The following is a 17,947-nucleotide window of genomic DNA, read 5'->3' as shown; positions in this document are numbered from 1 at the left end:
ATAGAGAAACATGTTCTGTCCAGCATCTGCTGGCAGCACATAGCAATGTGCAACCTGTAGATGTCCCTCCAATAGAGGAGTGTCAATTGTTCATTTGAGTAACAGTGCTTTTCCCCACTCCTCAAACCAGAGCTGAACAATACTCAAAATCTCTTTGGTGATATGATTGATACCTTGTATTTCTGATTTAAAGAGGAAAACAAAGGAAGTAAATAAATAGTTTGAAATTAGTACAATCTTAACTTTAAATCTTAAATCTCCTGTTTTAAAAATTTAGCCAAAGGAACCATGGTTGGCCCAGAAAATAGATACAAGCATTCTTATCTCAGATTCAGTTTGAAAGTGAAATAAAACAAAAAAAAAACCAACAAACTACAAAATATCTTTCTGAAAAAAATGACTGTGAGAATATGTATGTTTTAATGCTGATTTGAAAAATCAAACAAGAAGAATTTTTAAGTCAATATTTAATGTTATTTCTGATCTTTATTAACCATGCATGCAGAGAAAGAAAACACTAACCAGGTGTCAAGATTAAATGTGTTTATTTTGTGTCAGTGAATACAATGGTATATTAGATACCAGCACTCCCAGCTACACACCTATGCATTTGCCTCTAAACCTTCACATACTGTCAATCTTCATTGCGCTAACGTTCCACCACTGAGCCTTCTATGTCTAGCAAAGTCAGAGTTCAAGTTTAGAAAGAAAGAAAGGAATAGAAGGAAGGATAGTTGAGCTCCACTTTGTGTCGTCAGGGTCCGCAGAAGGATCCACGTGTCTCAAAGGAATGTTTATTATCTTCAGCAGAGGGGAGAAAATAAGAGGAACACTAGAAATGGCACTACTAGGAAGAAAGAACAGAATGCAGATTAAAGAAACATTTGAGACGGGATGAGTTAGTTTCTCCTCAGTTAAAAATCCACATGATAACATGGATACATGATGTTGAGGTTAAATTGTTCAATTTCTGGGCCACACACTTCAGCGTATTGGCTAGTACATTTTTTGCACCGAAACAGAAGCAGTACAGGTTTTATGATCTACCATTACACTTCCAGGTTTTTCACTTATGAATATACCTGCCAACCTAATGATTCTTGCATGCATTAGAGTTTGCTTTTGTAGAGTTAAGTTTATTTTCCCCATCCCTCCCACTCCCGTGAACATTGCAGTGTGAACTCTTTGCCCAACTTTAAAGAGAATGTTGAAAAGGACAGCTCTGTGCCACCTCAGGACAGAAATCTTCACCTGTCCCCTTTCCACGCTACTGATGGACCAGTAGCATTGATCTCACCTCGTCTAACATGCAAACAGACACTGTTCTCTTAATTTCCCCATGCCAGAGGCATACAAGTCAGCAGGTATGCTTACAAAAATGGAATCAAAATGAAAAAGAAAGGGGGTTGGGAGGGTGGGAGAAAGAAAAAGCTTTCATATTTAAAGCCTATTGTCCTAGAAGGAATCCATTGCCTTGAATTCACTTAAAGCCTGCACAGGTGAAATGTGTTTCTTTTGAGACCCCCGTCGAACTCGTGTCTGGAATTCTTCAGGCTTTTCTCTCTTCACAAGGGGCTTCTTTTCGGGAGCCTTCATCTTCCAAGACACAACGGGAGAGTTGACAGCTGCTGTTCCATAGACTTTCTGGTATTTAGTTGAGGCTACATAAGACGCTTTCACCGTGAGGACAACAGCATTCATCAGGTTTTTGGCCGCCTGGATGAGTGACGTAGCACTGTCCAGCTAGAATGGAAGAAAAATAGGAGACAATGGGTCAGTTAAGGCCTCAAAGTGACAGGACACAGGCACAGTTTCACGAATCAAGCAGTGTTGTGCTTCTGCTAGTTTTGCTACATACAAGCAAATTGTCACAAGAGAAAGTGAGCACATTGTAAATCAGCCACCTGCCTTCTCCTACCTTTGCTCCCAAAATAAGCAAAATCAGGTGGTTCTATAGCACATACCTGTCTAAAATCCCAAAACCACTAAAGACGGAGCTCTATTCTTAGCATGTAAGTATTCCCATGGGCAACATGTATTATTACAGTCATTCAAAATGGTAACAGTTACTCAAATGTTTGAAAAGTACTTGCCAAACATTGAATTTTTTTTTAAAGAAGCCTTAAAGAGTTACATTTCAGTTTCACATCCCTACTTATGGGAGGATCAGTATACATAATCTCTACTTCCTGAACTCAGGACTGGCAGAAAGGAAGTCACCAGCCCATACTTTACTTATTGACCTTGGAGTGTACACTTCAGTATTTCTAGTTTATAAATATGTTTTCTGTGAAAATATCAGTTATTGTGGCATGATTTTCTGGGTACAACAGTGTTCATCAATGCCACACTTCCATGTACTACACTCCAATTACTATTCCAAAAATTTCTCAAGCACTTCTATACTTAATTCTTTAAAACACTATCTAGGTACATTCTATGATGAAAGAAGTGGTTCAGTTGTAAATTATGGCATTCTTACAAACTGATCTATTGGTTCATACTGCCACCTATTGGATAGGGTAACTTTAAAACACTGCAGGGGGATTGGAAAATCAAGAGTTAAGGCAAGGCAGAACATGGTAGGAGGATCTCTGTGAGTTAAAGTCTCTCCTGGTTTATATAGCCAGTTCTACGTTAGTGACAACTTTATAAATGAGAATGTGTCTAAAACAAAATAAACAACAACAATAGGAAGCCAGCCTGGGCTACAAAGAGAGACTGCTGTCAAAATATAAAGTGAAAAATAATAAAATCATAGGATTTGAATCCCATCACAGGACCAGCAATGTTAGCTTTATCTAATTTCTACTATTGCTGAGGCTCTGTGTTCCATAATGTATCCCGGGCCATTTAATATCTGTTTCAAATCTACTAGTACCAAAAATGGAACCGTAGATGCTTGAAAAACTACATTTCCCAGAATCTCTTTCTGCAAGGATCTACATGTAGTATAATGAAATTTTAAAAAAAATCACTAGCTCTTACTCTAGCTTCAGGCATGTTTGAGCATGGTAGATCATCCACCAGTTGCTTGCAGTAGGAAATACAGAAAGGTATCTTAAAGTTTAAGAACTAAACTAAGGACCCTCCTCTGTGTGTATGTCTTTGCTACATGCTGGTCATATAACTCTTGTGTTTAGGTTATAGTGATTTGAAGCACAGAGCTATGCAATAGCTGTAAGAACAGATATTATAATTCCTGTGGCTCCATCCTTCCATGTGACTGCCATTCATGTTGCTTCATGCCATCTCTTGTAATAAGAATCCACTCCATGTAGTATCTGGTCAGTGGAAATTGGATTAATACCTCTTTCATGCCATTCCTGTGACAGCTTTTTGTTCCCTACTCTTCATAAAAGATTTTTTTAAAGTCTTCATACTGGTTTAAAAATGATTACAAACTAACGAGCAACATTATTCCTTCATCGAAATGCTTGATCTTTCTTATCACTGAGAAATTATTTTTCTATATCTGAATCTCTTGTAATACTAACAAACTGATGCTTTGCCATGAAAAATATGAGTAAGATATTTAGTGTACAATAATGTAGAAAAGTAAAAGTTTATGACTCTGAGCTATGAGTTTACAGAAATATAATGCATTCTTGTATGATTTAATCTATACAAGTATGATGACCCATTTAGTATTTCACGTCAGCATCTCTATCCGGCTATACAAAGTACATATATCCGAATAACGGCCCAATCAATGATGTTCAGTTTATGTAGCCTAGTTTTCTAAAGCAGAATTTCATGAGCAAATTCTAGAGTATTCTATTGGAAAGAAGCCAAACATGGATTAGTATACTGTCTTTCAATCTACAGCGTTTGGAATGCCATGTCAGTATTACCTAGAAAATGTCCTTTTACAGCCTCAGCACAAAGCTTTATAAAAATAAATAACTAAATCCAAAAATATTTCTTTAAATCTTCCATTTTAACACATACCCTAGATGATTCTGACAAATATGCCAAAGTTTGGTAACAACTATATTAACGAAAACCAAGAGGACAATCAGCCTATTTTACCAATTGCTCCCAGTACTTCACAACATCTGACTAAATTCAGTTTTTCCCATTATCCTTCCAGTGGGTGGAGAGAAGACAGCAACATGTTGGGCCAATTAGAACACATCCATCATGACTACTGTCCCAGCTGGAAAGATCGTGTTCCTATGCCCCTCAATGGGAACTATGATCATTTCCACGTCAGTTTTTCAAGTTTCAAAAATGAGTGGTGCATATTCATAAAGTTAGTTAATTCAATTCTGTGCTCTGGGTAAAAGAGAAAGTGAAGTTATATGCCAGTGATAATACTGCTTTGCGGTATGATGACAGAATTAGTAGACTATGATATGATATGTCTATTATAATACCAAATGGTTCTTAAAGAATGAGTCTTGGGGAATAGAGTGGATTTAAATAAAAAGTTCCAAGTGGTATGGAGATTTCTGCCATAGATCCCATTTCTAGATAGCTGATATCTAATTCTGCAGCAAAGCTAGGAGAGAGCCTGTCTCTTCTTCAAAACCCATTTTGTCTCCCAGCCTGACACAGGAGTCCTGTGAGAAAACCTCATATATTGTTGACAGCTCAAAGGCCCTGAGTTATAGACCTAGTGATTTTGCTCAAAACCACCTGCTAAAGGAGGTATTGAGAGAGAGACCTAGATAACTAACCCTGAACAGAATTACACAGATACAATAAGTTGAATCAAAAATTGAATAAAAATTGTGACTTTAAAACTGTTGAATTCCAAAGGTATATTGTGTCCTTTGCTCTAGTTATACTTCTATGACTTGGCTATTTTTCACCATAGGTCATTTTTCTTTTCGTTTTGAATAAATAAGTTTTATTTATGCATATTCCAAAGTACCTTCAAGCTGAAAAGTTTTAACTAAAATTTTAATCCCCGAAAGATATTAGAAAGAGTAAAGACATGCAGTATGGTTTCTTTTAGCAAGGTTTAAGGACACCTATTTAACATAATTGCTTTCTATTTTCTGATGTTTTACTCTAGCAGTGGCATTTCCAAATAAGATGAGTAAATTAACATATGTAAGTGAAGTTCTAATAATAATAACTGACATTAATTGGGCACGTATGTGGAGGTGCGTGTCATTGCCTTAGTCATGTTAATTGAATTATGTGATTCAATTTCCGAGATTTCTCCAGTAGCAATGACGAGGAAACTGTCACTTAGGGATAAAGACCAATTGTAACTTTTGGCAATGTTTGAAAGCCCATGAACAGCATTACTCCTTGGGAGTACTACAGAAACTCTGGGGTCTTGTTTATCAGCTACTACCCATGAATCAAAAAGCCTCTGCTTCTATTTATCCTGTGTGGCATGGAAACTTGATACTTCTCACCTCTGCAATATTTGGGCAACATCATCAAAAAGTTTGTAACAGTCTCCATCTCACCTGTTCTGTAGTTTTTCGTCTTGTTTTAAAGATTCGAATCTTTTCTATGGAGACATTTCCTCCCCGGTATTTAACTGTTCCCAGTAACTCAACCTACAGCTGTCTTACAGTCTTGGGATCACACTCAGGACAGCAGAGGCTGCAAGGCAACCTATGTACATTTACTACCCAGATCTAACTACTGGATAGAACTTCAAGTGGATCTCTATTAGAATTAGTGTTCTAAGCCTTGAGCTCAGGTTCTACAAAATGAATTAAAAAGCTAACATCATCATCAGCATTCCTCAAACATCCAACATGACCGTTTCTTTCTAGGATAAAGTCCAGCCTTTCATTAAAGAGACTTTTGTTCACCATGGTGGTCCTTATTATCAAGTCTAAGAGAAACTGTTCATTTTTTTAAAGCTAATTTTAAGACATGAGCCTATATTTAACAAATCAGACCACAGGATCACTTTAATTTAGATGCTCAGTCATCCCTGAGAGTGGCCAAGTAACTTGCCATGTGTGAGTCCTAAGATTCACACCTGACCCACTATAATTCCACAACCAGGGTTTAAATTCAGGAAGTCTGACTTGAGAACCCACACTGTTGTCATTGCTCACACTGACCAACCCTCACTCGTGACAGAGTACTATCAAGCTGTATTGGACTCACACTCTTCCACACTGTGTCTGTTGTTCCTAGCCATAGAAATTAGAATTCTCCTAATTCTGTCACTAATCTTTGAAAATATCAAAGTACTATTTTAAAAAAAGGCAACAGATGTTTCCTCACATCTTGTTCTATTACAGTCAGTGAAAGCAAATAAGGGTGAGCTATGCTGTGTATGTGAGGCATTTTTCTGTCCTATTTTCCCCCAACCCCCATGCTGCTGTCCCACTGTTCTTAACCCCTTAAAACTTCCATCACAAAGTCACAAAGGGATAGTCTGTCTGGGCCCTCTCTTCATCTGTGATTTGAATTAATGTAAGGCTTTCATGAATGTAATTCTTCCCATCACTGATACTTGTCCAACTTTCTAATGCTTTATGACTTTAAAGCTGTAAAACACCATGATATGTGCTAGAAATCAGTTATCTATAAGGAGACTCCTAAAACTTCTAGTTACTACTGGCAAACTGTTTCTCTAACGCTGGGCTTGCTCTGAACATGAGCTATTTCAATAACATGCCAAACTCACTAACACTCTTGAAATCAATGTTGGAATCTCTTTTTCCCTCTGCCTGCTGTTTTTCCATTTGTCCACCCACACATTTTCCCATGCAGGTATTTCTTCTATATTATGTCAACCACTTCTCTTAAGCGACAGCTATGTAGACTCAGGCTGTAAGATATAATGGAAAAACCAGAAAAATATGACAAATACTCTAAAAAGCTTTATTTTATATGAGCAGTGCCTTAGTAGGCTGCCAGATACTCAAGGAACCATAAAAGAAGAAGGTTTACATTGAGTCATATAGGGAGTGATAGCACAAGGAAAACGACTTGTGTGGTCATGATTCCTAAACTCTTCAATGGGGAACAAGTCTCAAATTCCTATTATCACTGGCTTTATATTTGTAGGCAAAACTGAGAATGAAAAAAATGTTTGGATGTATTAGTGCTGAGTTTAATTACTAACTAATTGAGATTGAGGTCTTTGTGTTTTAATCTAGCTGGAGCATTCTTAGGGATAATTACAAATGTTGGGGTGAAACTTCAAGAGCTATATATGAAAAACTACATACTTCATAATTCTTCCCAATTTCACATATAGACGTGTATATAAATGTATACTCATTTATGACTTGTCTTCTCTTCACGTTCACTTATTTAGTGTTTTTACAAACCAAGATAAAAGAATGCAAAATAAACTGCTAAATCTGTTTTTCACTCCACAAACCCAAAATTCCAATATATTTACTTAAAAAATTCTCATTATAAGACTTTCAAGATAAAAATCAATATCCTCTTAACAATCTAAGATATCACAATATCAAGAAGGAGTCTATTTGAATAGAAATGACTTTGATTGACTAGGGAATCATGAAGGAATTAGCTATCTACAATAATGGAGTGCATGCTGAAGTCAATGAAAAATAAAACAAAAGCTGTTTATGATTAATAATTTTCTTTATGAAGCAAAAATAAAAAGAATAATGTCTAAAAGTGAAGAATGTAAAAGGAGTGGAGAATTCACTGGTCTTAAGGATACAAAAACTGAATGTTTCAAGTTGTCATTCATAAAGGCCAAGAATGTAACACTGAGGATTGGAATGCAAACTGTGCAATCAGCATGAACTGATTTATAGCAGGCATGTGGTTTTCAGCCATTTTCAGGTCATATTTAAAGAAGATGGTTAGTATACATGTACATACACATATACATTATATACATATACATATGCATATGCATATATGTGGGTCTGGGGGTCTAGGGGTCTGGGGGGTCTGAGGGTCTAGGTCTCTGTCTAGGTGTCTAGGTGTCTAAGTGTCTCTCTAGGTCTCTCTAGGTCTGTCTAGATCTCTCTAGGTCTGTCTAGGTGTCTAGGTGTCTAGGTCTATGTCTAGGTCTAGGTGTAAGACTAGTACAGTCCATGGAAATTCAAACTGTTCCAAATTAAAAATAATGGGAATACTGGCCAAATGAAAAAATGATATAAGCCAAGTCCATTCTGAACATGTTTTGGGAATATAAATACAAAGGAGGCTAGAGGACAATGGGAGGTCTAGCTGCCTAAGAAAAAGTGCTCATTCATGTCAAGGCTGAAACTATTCTATTTTCATTATTTCAACTCCAAGTTAATAACAGTGAATATAAAACTAGAAATAGGTTTCCCATATATGGCAGAAGTCCATTTTAGTCACTTGCAAGATTTCTGAGTGGCTAAATAAGATATCTTTAACACCAAGTAGGAAGTAGTTTTAGTGGCACCAACCTACATATTTTTGTGGAAAAGAAACTATGATAGAAAAAATAAGAATTATTATAAATAAGGTCGATGCTTTCAGACAACTATAGCTTCCCATAAGTTATATTTAGACTATTACCTACCCCACCCCCACAAAAATGTCACACATTGCTCACTGGCTTGGAGAGATTTTGCTAGAAGTAAGCTTTGCTGTTAATAAATGGCAAACCTAGAGACCTAAAGCAACAGGGTCTATTATCTGCCAAGAAGAACATTTCATGTTCAAAAACTAAAGTCCATGATCTTTGAAGAGGTATTTGATCTCCCTAGAAGCCATGATACATCTGAAACACCTTGAAATATCTGCCTCCTCTTTTCTAGAGCTTATATCAATACCTTAAAAAAATCTCTAGCAAGTCAGAAGCAATAAATAACTCAGACAAAGATATGGTGGAAAGGTTTAGGTGTGTCCCTTCTTCACCCAAGTGAGCAATCTCAGAATGATCATGTACTAGCATAAATGGAAAAATGACATGTCTACAGTGGCACATTATCATTTTGTTGCTCTTTCTGCTCACCTCCTCAGATATCAGCAGTGAGATAAAATTTGCAAAGATGGATTTCTTCTGTTTAAGAGAGTGGTGAATAACAGCAATTTACCACTCACCCTATAGTGTTCAAGGCAGACATTATTAATCAATCTAAGTACTTTTCTCCCTTAGAACTGGTTATATGACAAAGGGCAAAGAAACATATTTACTTCCTTTCTCAGAATTCACATTTTGACAGAGTTGTCAAAGAGTGTGGTACCATTTACAGCATACATAATCTCAAATATTAAGTCTTTATGTATGTGAGTTTAAATACATTTGATTTCACTATTACCCATCAGACCATGACAAACACATTTTATTTAAATGACATCACATATCTCTTTTTGTTCCAATGACTAATATTTAGGGACAGATTGTGCACTTCTTAGTAATAGCACTTTATTATGAGTTGCCAATTAATGAAATAGTTAATGAGAAGACATATGTATTAACAGAAGTGCAAGTATTATAGGGAACTATTTTTAAATAAGAAAAATCTAGCAATAAATACACATGCCTGGTTTATTGTTGTTTAAACATAAGCACAAGCATATCTTATGATATGCACTATACTCTAATAGTTATCACTTAAGGAACATTCAGATAATATTTGAGCAGTTAGTTTACCATAGGGATAATCTTCTTCTTGGATAACTTAGTCTTGATGAAAAATGACTTCATTTTAAGTATGAGATCAATCATGATGTAAAGGAGCGCAAGAGGTGAGTTATTTTATTCTCTGGGGGTTCCATGAATTCTGCCAGAGAGGTAGCTGGTAATCTACCAACACTGAAAGCCAGTCCTGAGAAAATCTGTATGCAATGGCTAAAGATTAAATTGGTAAAGATCTTAAAAGAGACACTTCAGCCTCAGACAGGCTAAGAAAAACATCTCCAAAGCCTCACTGAGAAATTTACCATGTGGTACCCAGGTAACTCTTCACTGGACATATTTGTGTCTTGGATTTTTAATTCATTTAGCTAGGTAGTAGTGCTTCATAGTCAGCCAGTTCACTGATTAACTGTCTTCATTTGCATTTTTTCAATTATAGGTAAGTAAACCTTGGGGACTCCCATGAAGGCTTAATTACAGTCAACAAATTTTCTAAATATGGCTTAAAGCCATCTTTTTTTCCTACCCGTAAAGGCCGAATAATTTTTGCTCAACTTCAACAAGGGATTCTAGCTACACTTCAGATGCTTTACCTCTTGGAACATTAGGAGCAATTATGCCGGAGGGACCTAAGACTTCTTCCATCTTTTCTTGACTTTCTTTGTCTTACTAAGTTCCTGTGTCATCCCACCCTTCAGAATCTCATGTCATAATTGAATTCTAAATTGTTGGCTTTCATCTTAAAGAAGACTCATAAGGAAGTAAATACATCATCTGAAAAAATGACCTATGAATTTTCAGACACACATCATGACAGGGAGCTTGATAATCTCATCATGTAAGGTCTCATGAACGTCTTTCTACCATTATTTTACACCATTTATTTCTACTGGTAACATTTACTAAGCAAATTAGATAGGAAAGAGAAAATTACAACAGAAGATGTGAAAACAAATTTTAATCCAAGACTATTAAAAGTCAAAATTGGGAAACTACATCTTTTAGGCTGTATTCATTGCAAGCAAGGATAATCGGCATATATTGTCCTTCATACCCTTATCAGATATGCACAGTTCATCACAGTTCCCTTCTATAATGAATATGGTCTCTGACTTCCTTTACTGTGTGCTCTGTCAGCCCTCTATCCATACAAGTATTAGGTAGGGCAGTCTTTGTTGGATTCATGTCAGCTCTTTTAATTGCTATTAACAGAGCCCTCCTTATTTGTGGTTTTGCTCCTATCACTTTTAGTGTTTCAAAGACAATCTAGGTCTGGAATTACTAAGTAGAATGTTCCAATAATAAAACTCAAGTTTGAAATTGGGCACCATTCTTAGGCAGGATAAAATCTTGCACTGTTTCTTTTTTCAGTACATGAATTAAACCTTACCCAGGGTCTTCTTCCTAGCTGAGATTGATTGACTATACCATATAGGGCTTCCTTATGCCCATAGTTTCAGGTATGCACTTGAGACCTCTCTGTTGTCATTAAGTGGGACTACTACTACAGTATATTAATTATCATTTTTTCTCCAATATCATAATTATCTTCTTACATAATTCACAAGTAATGATCTTTTATATAAAATACTAAAAAAAAAGACCTCAAGTGAAATGTTAGGCACATCTATATCTATATAAAATAATTCACTACATTAACCCAAAATTTCAGATCTTTTTTCATTATGGAAATGAAAATTTAAGACCAAAAGAAAGTTCCATAATTCAAGTGCTCAAAAGAGGCCCACAGTATAATGCATGGTTTAAAACCTAGCAATTTTAATTCAATTAGTTTTAAGTTTGAGTGGCTTATCTATAGCTTTTTATAATTGAGCAAATTTTTCTGTCTACTTTAAGTAGACACAGAAAAATTGCCTATAAGCATGTGCTTTCATCTCAGTCATGGCTTTTTCTACTGGGAACTGGCAACCCATCCAGATCCATGGGATCACTATATACACCTGCCAAAGGTTTGGATATGGGGTTCACCTTGACCTAGGATTATAATTTAGTGACATTTCGACTCTGAATTCAGTTTATTTCTATATTGATTACACTTCAGATTCTTGAGATACCTTTATAAAGATTTTTTTTGGCATTTGGAGAATAATTTAATCTTTTGTACACATTTTATTATTGAGGCTTCTCTATCTTCTAAATTTCCTAGTTAGAAGCTCTATGAATCACTCTACCCTACCAAAACCCAGTCCTCCCACAGAGCTCTCCCTCTCACTAATCAGGAGAGAGAAGCCCATCCCTTCTTCATACCACTTAGATGAACTATTCTGAGTCTTGTGCTGCACTTTGCTTTCTCTGATTCAGCATCTTATATTCCATCATCTCTTGTCATCACAACTTTTGAACACTTGCTGCTTAACCCCATCTCACCTTCTGTCCTCTGACCATTCACCCGAGCCAGCTCCTTAGACAGTTAGGTTTTTCCATATGTTCTCTAGCTACTCTCCTAGCTTCCAACTCCTTGCTCACAGCCCTAATGAAATAAAAGCCACAACTATTCTCTTAGATGAACACAGTCTGTTATTTCATCATTCCCCTCCAGTGGCACTTCATCTTGGTCTCCATCAAATTCAAAGCAAATTCAAAAATTTGTGCTATGACGGAAGCTAAACTAGAAACAGTTTCTAAGTTTCAGCATACAAACAGCACTGGTGGCCTCAGTCTGTTGTCCTCTTTCTCTTATAAATATTTTCCATACTCTTGTAAGCTAGTCTGTACTTTATCTTATTCATATTTTCCCCACCCACCTGCTATTTACTAAACACCTTTAAAAGGGCCTTATTGAGTTGTGACATTACAGACTGGGAAACCAAAATGGAAATACACACATTAAATTAAAACACAATTAGTAGCCTAGAGTGCTTTACTTCTATCCAGTCATACTCCCATTGAAGTAAAGACAAAAGAGTGAGTCTATCAGAAGAGTAGAAAGGTGCATAACTGAGAAATTTAAGTTGAGATAAAATGAAGTGTACACTGGTTATGTGACCTCTTCTATCACTGTACTTGGTGTTTTTCAAAGCCAGCCTTTTGTTCATAAAATATTTTTATAAGTAAAAGACTATATTTTGAGAGTACTAACATCAACAAGGCACTGAGGACTGGTTGCTAGGCATCATATTATCACCACATAAAATTTTGCATATCTTCAAAACAAGTATATATGAGCATCCTCTTATCTACATATGAGGAACCTGAAATGGAGAAAATTTAACATTTTATGGTGGGGGATTCATTCCACTGTGATATACTCTCCTCTAAAGAGGAGAATCCATTCTAGGGTCCTCCTAGTCTACTCTCTAGCATTCTGAATATTGTATCACCAATCTTGGAGATAACAGACCCTGTGAACCATTCTAATTGCTTGCAAACATGAGTCATATGACTAAGAAGTCATCAGGGTCACACGAAAGAAAGCCATACCACACCAATGATTTTCTATCATGATTCATGAAAGCTGTGCATTGGTAGAGTGGTAGGGACATCATCACCTGGCTCTGATTCTCTTACTAGAAAATATAATCCCCCAACAAAGGTTCTACATACTCAATGAAACTTGATCAGTGACAACTTCTAATTTTTCTCATCTGAAAATTTCATTCATAACACTTCCAGTATTCCAAAAGACTATAAAGAGAAATGATCTTAAATTTTCACAATTTCAAATTTCTACTTAGCCTTTTAACCTGTCACTTACAAGACACCATGAGACAAAAATGACACAGCAAGAACTATGGCCATTATCTTCCTTACAGTAGGTGACGTGTGACATTTCCTATATTACATCCACCACTGCTCTGTAAAACACAGATGCTCCTGAACTGCGCTCACATTTCATAAAACACAAAACTATGCATGAGAGAAACTATATGTGTGTCATTTATTGCCTATGAAAGGATAAACAGTAACTACTGTACATCTCTATTTCTCAAGTGTAAAGTGAAGATAATCACCATGTTTTTCAAATGTTATATGTAATGAGCCTTAGAAAAAACAACTTAATACACCCTTCTTAAAGTCTGAAAGAAGTGTATGGCTATAAATGATTATTATATAATTATTATATAATAAGTTTTGGAACAGCTGGATACAACGGCCCCAAGAAACCTGTATGAGAGCAGGCATTACAGCAGATGATTTAAGTAACTGAACATCATCAGTAATGGCAATGTAAGAAAACAGAATTTTCCAGAAAACATTAGTCTCCATCTCTTGGCCCTCATTGTGGGGTGGCCTAGTTACAATCTCACCTTTTCACTTTGCAGAATACTCAGAAAATACTGTCTTCAAAGAAAGCCATAGAGGAAACATGTTTTACGGGGTGGGAAATAAATGGACAAATTCTAAGAATAAATTGAAAGGAGGTCATGTTTGCCCTATGAACTAACAGCTCATTCATTAATCTCTTTCATGACTCCATCTCAATTCTGCTGTATTTCATGCTCCAAACAGATGAAGAGCTATATATATTTGGTGCTTTTTACTCCAAAGCATTGGAGATCTTGTCTCCATAGCTACTATTCTGTCTCCTTACATACAGGTACCTTATTGCCCCTTACTTGTGTGTTCTCCACAGAGCTTTCAATACATGAAACACATTGAGAGTAGGTGTTAGTAACACTGGGATGCATGTCTGTCAGCTCGGTTTATGGATTCTTGGTTGAAGTTTCCCTTTAAACTGAAGTATGAGTTGTGACTACTGGACACTAGAAACTGATGAGTATTTCTTTTTGCTTGATTATGCACTTTCAGACATTTCTCTAATTTGGTATATGCCATATGGAACAATGTATTAGATGTTTCTTGCATTAATCTAAATTTAAAAAAAATATAATACTGGCTTTAGCTTTACCTTCTCATTAATATGGAAATGAAACCTAAAACGAACTTATAAAACAAAAGACAATTATCTGAGATGGAGATGCTGTCCTTTGTTTTTATGAATTGTGCACTTAGCAATTTACCACAGTTTCAAATGCCTTCAACTAAAGAAGACATAAAAGGCATCTAAGGTGGTTCTCTTTAGAAGCTCAGGATGCGTCCTCATACAGGTGCCTGCCAGGGCTTGGCCTAGTTTGGAAACCTTCTAGTCCTGTTCTCCTGCAGTGAATGCACTTTATTGAAAATATAGCAAAAACACCTGAGGGTTCCCTTCCATCTAAAACTCGAAATATTTTTGGTCTAACAAAGGACCTCTATAGATGGACAAAATATTGTCTGTATCCTCTCAAAAGAGACTGAGCTACACAAGATACTTTCATAATTCACAGATTAAAGAGAACAGAATCCTCAAAGGGCAGGAAATGCATAAGAGTATTGCCAAAAATCAGAGAAATATATATCAGAGTTTCTGTTAAAAGGAAGCTTGAAACCTATGAAACTAACAAACTTATTGGGGGAAAATAACACTTTAATTTTAAGATGACAACAACTGTTAACCAGGGAACAAAGATAAACGTTAAAGACTGCAGGTTGGTTTTAGCATGGGGAAGGTGGTGCATCATATTACATCCAATAGTGACATGAAAATTTCCCCATGATATAATAATTTTCTTGGATTTCCTGTGAGTCTAGCCTTGAGAAAGTTAAATTGCATATATATACATATTACAAGTTCTAACGTCCTCTCATTTTTTCCCAAGAGACAAAAAATTCCAAGACAACGGCTTAGTATGTAAACTGTTGGTACCTCACTGAGTAGTGTCTGTTATATGTGGTATTTCACCTACAAAAACAGTCTGACTTTGTTATAATTCTTAACTATGAAATGTAATCATTCCTTGACTATAAACACCATGGCTTCATGTTTTACCTGGAACAAACTTATAAGTTACAGAATTTGCTGGTTATAAATATCTTAGAACACCATTGGGAATCTCAATATAACCATTACCCTAATGTTCTAGACATTATTGAAAAATAATATTTTAAGGAAGGAATATAGCCTATAACCTTCCCTTTTCATTTCATCTTGAACATATATTTATCTGTTCCCATCATATCAAGGTTTTAAAATGTAAAAAATAAAGTATACAATAATTCCATTGTCTTCATAGTAGTTAAAAATTAAATAAATTATCTGTATCATAGCATTGAAGATAGAAACTTTCAAGTTTTTAAATGTCATGAACACAATGGAATTGATTTAATCTTCTTGTTTACACAAAGTAATAAATTTAAGCCATTTAGCTTACGTAAAACTTATTTTCCCTACTATCATTGGAACACTTAATTGTCTTTGAGAACAGAAAGTCTAGAAATGGAAGTTAGGAGGATCTGGTACAACTAGGAAGGAAATTTTTATTTAAAAATTAAATAAACTATCTGTATCATAGCATTGAAGATAGAAACTTTCAAGTTTTTAAATGTCATGAACACAATGGAATTGATTTAATCTTCTTGTTTACACAAATTAATACATTTAAGCCATTTAGCTTACGTAAAACTTATTTTCCCTACTATCATTGGAACACTTAATTGTCTTTGAGAACAGAAAGTCTAGCAATGGAAGTTAGGAGGATCTGGTACAACTAGGAAGGAAATAAGGTGATAGGTAAGTGACAACTTCAATGGGTCTTAACAGTCTTCATTTTAGCAGTGTATACCACTATGCCCTGGAGCCAGGCTAATACTGAGGGGTAAAAAGGAAATCTTGCAGCATTGTGTTATATTCTGGATAAAAGATCAAGGTGGCAACTAGTCCTATGGTTCTCTTCCAGAGGCAGTTTTCACTGACTAACGAGGAGTGGCTGTAGACATCAAGGACAGAGTTCAGAGATAGTGGTAAACACTCCTCAATGGCAAAGCACAAGCCTCACAGAAAAGGGTTATATGGACTACTCAAGATTTATCAAAGTGTCAAAAAAAAGAGTCTTCCTATTTAGGATTCTCAGACTGCCTTTATAGCCTAGAAGGGTCTCCTCTTAGTCCTTGGCATTGTCGACTCTCCTCTTTCTATAGTCCAAATCTATCAATATCAGGAGCATTCAGGAACTGGATACTGATCCATAGTTGCTTGTCAACCTTCAGTTTCAGAATGGTAGGAACAAAACTATGAACTTCTCCTACTTTATTAGCTAATGTTTTGCTTCTGTGGTAGCAAATGTGAAAAATCAATACTTTCCTCTTTTGTTGGAGTTTTTGTTGTCCCTGATTTCACACATTACCTCTCTGCTCCTCCAAACTTCCAAAGATGCACCATCTTTATGAGCCAGAGCTCTGGGATGCTTACTCAGCTCCCAAAATGTGCAAAAGCTTGACTGGGGCAGACACAATGGAAGAAACAAGTGGGCACCTATGCCGTCAAAAGACTGTAGCATTTTGGGGAGGATAAAAAACGTTGAGCTTCTCTTCTATCCATTCTTCCTGTATTTGTACACTTCCCTAGATTACTGCACAGACTGATCAGTGTAGGGTAACAGCTATTATTCATGACAGGAAAATAGAGAAGATATTTAGCACTTCTAATTGATTGCTGATTCAAACATATAGTTATGCAACTAATATGTTAATAAAGACCATCTAGGTTACATTTCAGCAGCATAAACACATGATTTTCCCACTAGTTAAGGTGGGAATGCTAATGTGTACATTTTTCAAGACTTTTATTTAAAGTGATCAAATAGCTCTATCAATACTGTTCTAGAAACAAATATTTCTCTTAATTGTTCTTTCTCTTTATTTCTTCTCAATATTGTCACAGCTTTGGGGATAGAGAGTTCCTTAGCTTTTTTCTTCACTACCTTTTCATGGTGGGACATGACAAACCAATACACAAGAGCATCTCTCGGATCTTTACTGTTCCATACTCTCCCTTTACGGTCATGATTTACTAATTCCTTAGACTTACTGACCATCATTCTTATAATGGTTTTACATGCTTAGCTAGAGTTCAAATGATTATTTGAGGGACAGTCATGTATCACTGCTTCAGTTTGAATGTGAAATGTCTCCCTCAGGTTCTTGAATCAGTGAGTTAGCTGCCAGATGATGGCTTTGGGAAAATGATTAGAATCCTAAGTGCACTGGTATAATTGGTGAATTGTTCCTTTGATGGATTTATAATATGGTGGTATTATTGGGATGTGACAAGCAGTAGGAAGATAGGCCTATATCAAAAGCCACCCCCACCAGGGTGGGGGCTTGTTGCAGAGGCTGTCTTTTAAGGTGAGCAGCCTTTGTTACATTCTTCCAGCTACCATATTCCTCTGCCTCAATCTGGGTCCAGAAACAGAGTCAAGTGATCATGGATGAACTAACAGAAATGGTGAATTGGTCTTTCAAGGCATTTTAGTTGCAGCAATGAAACCTTAGCTAATAAAGTTACCTTTAACTCCCAGTTTCCCTAAATACTTCACTCTCCTAATGTGCAATTTTCTTGCTCTGAAGCTTCTTCCAAGA

The 17,947-nt window shown here is 36.1% G+C and overlaps 1 protein-coding gene across 8 annotated transcripts in view; it reads right to left on the bottom strand.

Moving 5' to 3' along the window:
• Positions 1–449: 449 nt before the first annotated feature.
• The window catches only part of Ctnna2 (catenin alpha 2), a 1,083,974-nt gene continuing 1,066,476 nt past the window's right edge, over positions 450–17,947 (bottom strand). For all 8 annotated transcript variants that reach the window (XM_028762290.1, XM_028762294.1, XM_028762295.1 and 5 more), the window contains one exon: positions 450–1,743. In XM_028762290.1, the coding sequence (XP_028618123.1) occupies positions 1,456–1,743 (288 nt within the window). In that variant the 3' untranslated portion in view covers positions 450–1,455. The remainder of the gene's footprint in view (positions 1,744–17,947) is intronic.

This window comes from Grammomys surdaster, unplaced genomic scaffold (assembly GCF_004785775.1).
Source record: "Grammomys surdaster isolate TR1022 unplaced genomic scaffold, NIH_TR_1.0 133, whole genome shotgun sequence".
Taxonomy (NCBI): Eukaryota; Metazoa; Chordata; class Mammalia; order Rodentia; family Muridae; genus Grammomys; species Grammomys surdaster.
This window is presented reverse-complemented; position numbering and strand designations above follow the sequence as displayed.